The 6,000-nt window shown below is 34.6% G+C and overlaps 1 protein-coding gene across 4 annotated transcripts in view; it reads right to left on the reverse strand.

The window, feature by feature from the left end:
- Positions 1-6,000, reverse strand: part of G3BP2 (G3BP stress granule assembly factor 2) — a 36,798-nt gene that overhangs the window by 18,080 nt on the left and 12,718 nt on the right. For all 4 annotated transcript variants that reach the window (XM_006103508.3, XM_006103505.3, XM_023744806.1 and 1 more), the window contains exons 2-3: positions 2,617-2,735; positions 323-404 (exon numbers count right to left, since the gene is read on the reverse strand). In XM_006103508.3, coding sequence (XP_006103570.1) covers positions 323-404; positions 2,617-2,711 — 177 coding nt within the window. In that variant the 5' untranslated portion in view covers positions 2,712-2,735. The remainder of the gene's footprint in view (positions 1-322; positions 405-2,616; positions 2,736-6,000) is intronic.

Consider the following 6,000-nt stretch of genomic DNA (forward strand, 5'->3'; position numbering starts at 1 on the left):
AGTAACACTCAGCCCACATTTGTATAAACTTAATACATTGTCTCAACTGTTTTATGTATAAATTACATCAAGGATAGAAAACATCCCATCTTCTCCTTTGTATCCACCCCAATGTAATAATGTGCTTCATTCAAAATGGATGTTTTTAAGAACTCAAAGCACAATCCATAATTATTGTAACATAAATTCTAGTTACAACTAATGATCACATTCAAGAAATTAATGGCAATGGGAGGGGGGAGAATGGGCACACGAAGGCTATTTTTCAAATCTCTATCAACACACAAGAAAAATCTAAAATGTATATGAAATTGATAGTTACATTTTGGCCATAAACAGCCTCCTGGGGCTTTCCACTGGCATCTACTCCACCATGAACATAGGAAGAATTTCTGCCATAAAACCTGTAAAAACATTGATAATGATTAATATTCAATTATCAGGAGAAGGAAGTCTAAGAGGCAATAGAGTTCTGATATCAGAGAGACCTAATTTCCAGGTCCAGCTCTCTCATTCATTAGTTGTGTAATTTTAAGTATATTTAGGGTTTTTAAGTTCACTTTCCGTGGTTATAAATCAGAACAATGACTACCCCATAGGGTTTTTGTAAGGATTAAATGAATAATGACATAAAATTATTAGCGTATCTAGCACACTAATATACCATGCACCCAGATCATTAGCTATTCTCATCTAATTCCTGTTACATCTATTTTTTGTTAAGTGGAAAAATGAAATATTCATAAAACATTCTACATACTGATGCTGCAGTAGTTGACCCATTTCTTTTCCTTTAGATAAAAAAACTCAGTTATCTAGATTAGTTTGGGAATCAAATGCTGTTTAACATTCTACTTTTTGAGTTCCAAATGATTACTAACCCTTGAAAGGTTTAGATTAAATCAGTTTAGATTTAAAATAACAAATAATTCAGAGACTACATAAAAAAAATCTACATTATTTCAACACCCAATTTTTTATTAATATGTTTATATTGCTTTTAAGTACACGATGCTTCTCTGGCATTACCTAAAGCAATTAGAATCAATATCTTTCTAAATTAGGGTTATCAAACATGCAAGGTTGATTTTTTCATAAAGAGAATTCAAGTTCAATCATAAAACATGTTTAAGACTTCCTCTATGCCAAGTAATGTTCTCAGTGCATTACATATACTGATTCATTTAACCCTAACAACAAACTCATGAAATAAGTGCTATTATCTAAATGAGCAAACTGAGATTCAGAAGAAGTTAAATTAACTTACCTAAGATCACACGCCTTTCAAGTGGGGCAGCTAAGACATAAACTCAGTCTGTCTCATTCCAGCGTCCATACTTTTAACTGCTACCAATATTTTAAAGTTTATACTATTTCCTCCAATTTTGTAAAACTGGCAAGCACATCAACTGCTATTATTTCACTGGAGGACAACTTGGCTCTAAATGTGCCTAAGAAAAACCTTTAACATTTTGACTTCTAGGAACTTATTCTTAAGGCACACAAAAATGTATGTGTGAGGATATTCGTTACAGTATTAACCAGTACAAAATTACAAACTAAATTTTCATTACTAGGGAAACTGGTTACATAAGTATAAAACAGTAGTGCTGCTATTTGAAATGATGGTGGAAAGTCTGTTTTACATTTTACTTTTTCATCATTATAAAAAAAGTTCCTTGCTTTAAAAAAAAGCTAAAAATGTTAATACCTACATTGTAAAAAGATTAAACTTCAAATCATGAATGACCCTATTAATTCTATTCTCCTTCCACAAACACTGTCAACAAGAAAGCCTTTATTTTTATAATTAGGTAAATGTATAAGTATTCATTTTAGGTTGGGGGGGGGGGTGTTGCTATATAAAAATATCTCCTGTAACAACACAGAATAATACACATGTTTAACAATGCAGGGCATATTGCAAAATCTAACTTTAGAATAACCAGCATCCTTATAAGAGAACCTATAAATAATATATATATTTATCCTTAGTTCACTTGGCTAGAGTATTCTACAACAAATACTTGCAAAGCCTAATACTTACAAAAGTCTCACTTATCTTCCATCTGCTAAAATATATCAGAAAGAACATAAATCAATTTCATTTCAATCTCTGGAAAAAATAAGCTTACAAATTCCAACTCTTACCAAAATAATAAACAAGGCTCCTGTTGCTGTTTTACCAAGAAATACTATTTTGCAGATTAATCAAGAAATGTTCACAAGTATAATCACTTAATGGATTCGTTTCCTAATGTTGCTATAGAAAACTTTAAGGAGGTGACTTAAGCCCATGATTTCAAATTGCAGACTGGAACTCATTAGTTGTTAAGCCAAAGATGGTTGTTTTTTTAAATGAAACATAAAGTACTAGAGTATATAATTTTGTGCACATGCATAAGCATGTGATGTGTTACATTGTGTGAAATGGTTTTCTTACTGTGGATTTCATTTTTTTTAAAAATGGTTTTAGCCACCAGATGGTTAAAATATTAGATAAGGTTTATAAAAGATACTGTCAAGACAGGAGGTGACAGGAAGACAATATGTCAAGTCACATTCAAGAAAATAAAACTAAATAAAAAATACTAAAATAAACCATTTAAAATTTACCTGTGTAAATATTCTGGAGCTTTATTCAGCAAAGTATAATACTGCCTCACAAACTCCCGCCCTACAAGCAGCGGACTGGGCTTCTCCATAACCATTTCTTTGCTGCACAATGTCAAAATCTAAGGGAGCAAACACAAGAAAATTAAGTATTGGAAAGTCATCTTTGTAAACTTCCATGAAATAAATTTTCTGAGCCATACAAGTGGTAATTAAGAATATTAATACCACTTATTAAAAAGTAGTTTAAAATGGCAAAAGAATTCCGAAAAACCACTGGTAGCCTCCAACATCTGCATCTCCTGCCCTTATCCCTCAAAAGGGAGAAGTAGCACAGTTATTTCCAAAACTGTAAAATCAAGTAACCAAGAACAAGACAGTCCAGTGCTGCCTCAGATTATAAGAAAAAGTAGTAAGAACAAGTAACCAAGATTTTCCATTCATAGCACCTTTTTTCCTTTGGGGACCATTATCTCCTATGTTCATGAATTCATTTTTAAAAACTAGTTAGAGGGTACAGGGCAGGACTGGGAGATTACACTTATGGAAGAAGTACTAACTTGTCTCTTCTTCATATTTTCACAATAATGATTACCACTAAAAATCAACAATAATCTTGGTACTCAAAAGAAAATTTTTTTAATTAATTGGTGTAAGTTCTTCCAATCTTTCTTTCCATTAAGCATCTAACTAAGCCATGTGCTGTGCTGTTTATAGTAAGTTAAATACACTGGGGAACAAGATAAGACTCTAGCCCTCAAGGAGTGTATAGTCGGTCAAGGAATATTAAACAAGCAAACAAAGAACAGAATGTGTTAGGTGCTATGCTAAAAATTACTTTTAAGCTGAAATCTCAAAGATAAGGTCAAGAAACACAAATACAGCCCTAGCCGGTTTGGCTCAGTGGATAGAGCGTTGGCCTGTGGACCAAAGGGTCCTGGGTTCCATTCTGGTCAAGGGCACATACCTTAGTTCAGGCTCCTCACCGGCCCAGAGCCCCAACCAGGGCCTGGGCCAGTGCATGAGGCAACCAATCGATGTGCTCTCTGTCTTTCCCTCATTCTTCTACTCTCCCTAAAATAAAAAATCAATGGAAAAATATCCTCGGATGAAGATTAACAAACAAAATACAAACAAAAAAAAAGAAAGAAAGAAAATTAGAAACATAACCTTTCATCATTTAAAGTAAATGTTTTATATGTTTACAGCCCCAGAACAGTCAAAATTATAACAAGCCAGCCTGTATGGCTCAGCAGTTGAGTGTCGACCTATGAACTGGGAGGTCATAGTTCAATTCCCAGTCAAGGCACATGCCTGGGTTGTGGGCTTGATCGCCAATGTGATTTGTGTGGGGCATGCAGGAGGCAGCCAATGGATGATATTCCTGTCTCATTGATGTTTCTCTCTCCCTCTCCCTTCCTCTCTTTCTAAAAATCAATAAAAAATTTTTTTAAAAACAGTTTTGTTCAAATGGTTAGACAGAAATGATATTAAGGATTGTTTCTGGGTTGGGGAACTTCATTGTTCCCTTTCTCCTCCGTATTTCCAAATTTTCTACAGTGACACTTCCTCATTTATCCCAAATATCTCATCACATTTATAAGGTACATATTCACTTATCATTTTTCTCACATACAACCAAAGTAAAAAAAAAGGTACATATTGATAGACTACACCTATCAATATCAAAGGAAGGGTCAAAATACACTAAAAAGTTATTGTAGCAAGGTTCAGGAGGAACTTCAAATTACCTACCACCTCGAAAGTCACTGAAATACCATGATCATGGTATCATCCATTTAGATCAGAGCTAGGCAAAGGGAATAGGAAATGGAGGTAACTTTTATTTGATTATTATTCAATAAACTAGAGGCCTGTCCTCTCACAATCTGGGATGCTGAATGCAGCAGTGACCATACCAACTGGGGGCAGTTCCTGCGTTGAGCATCTGCCCCCTGGTGGTCAGTGCGCGTCATAGCGACCAGTCATTCCGCCATCTGGTCGATTTGCATATTAGGGTTTCATTATATAGGATTATTCAAAGGAGGTAATTTGAAATGGTAAATGAGAAAAGGCAATGCTAATCTGGTAAAAGCCTAACAAATGGCTATACAATATGAGACTATGCAGAGTCTCTTTCTTAAGGCGCAGGAGGCTCCTCCACAAGGATGATAAAATGAAATAAAGTTGTCATTCAGAGGATGGGTTTTAAGTTAATTATACTGACAAATATAACTTAAAGATCAGTTATTTCTTTACCATAAGTCTGATTTAAAGTGAATCAGAAGCCATATATGACAGGCCCACAGCCAACATCATACTCAATGGACAAAAACTAACACCATTTCCCCTAAGAACAGGAACAAGACAGGGATGCCCACTCTTACCACTCTGTTCAACATAGTACTGGAAGTATTAGCCATTGCAATTAGACAAGAAGAAGAAATAAAAGGCATCCAAATTGGAAAAGAGGAAGTAAAACTGTCCTTATTTGCAGACGACATGATATTATACATACAAAACCCTAGAGACTCCATCAAAAAACTACTAGACTTAATACATGAATTTGGCAATGTAGCAGGATACAAAATTAACCCCAAGAAATCTGAGGCATTTCTATACACCAATAGTGAACTTTCAGAAAGAGAGATCATAAAAACAAACCCATTTACCATCGCACCAAAAAAATTAAGAGACCTAGGAATAAACTTAACTAAGGAGGTAAAGACCTCTACTCAGAAAACTACAGGACATTGAAAAAAGAGATAGAGGAAGACATAAACAGATGGAAGAACATACCGTGTTCATGGATTGGTAGAATCAACATCATTAAAATGTCCATACTACCCAAAGCAATCTATAAATTCAACGCACTTCCCATTAAAATACCAACGGCATACTTCACAGATCTAGAACGAACTCTCCAAAAATTCATTTGGAATAAAAAAAGACCCCGAATAGCTGCAGCAATCCTGAGAAAGAACAAAGTAGGTGGGATCTCAATAACAGATATCAAGCTGTATTACAAAGCCACTATTCTCAAAACTGCCTGGTACTGGCACAAGAACAGACATATAGATCAATGGAATAGAATAGAGAGCCCAGAAATCGGCCCGAACCAATATGCTCAATTAATATTTGACAAAGGAGGCAAGAACATACAATGGAGCCAAGATAGTCTCTTCAATAAATGGTATTGGGAAAATTGGACAGATATATGCAAGAAAATGAAACTAGACCACCAAATTACACCATACACAAAAATAAACTCAAAAAGGATAAAGGACTTAAATGTACGATGGGAAACCATAAAAATTCTAGAAGAATCCAAAGGCAACAAAATCTCAGACATATCCAAAGCAATCTCTTCACTGATACAGCTCCTAG

This window comes from Myotis lucifugus, unplaced genomic scaffold (genome assembly GCF_000147115.1).
Source record: "Myotis lucifugus unplaced genomic scaffold, Myoluc2.0 scaffold_487, whole genome shotgun sequence".
Classification (NCBI taxonomy): domain Eukaryota; kingdom Metazoa; phylum Chordata; class Mammalia; order Chiroptera; family Vespertilionidae; genus Myotis; species Myotis lucifugus.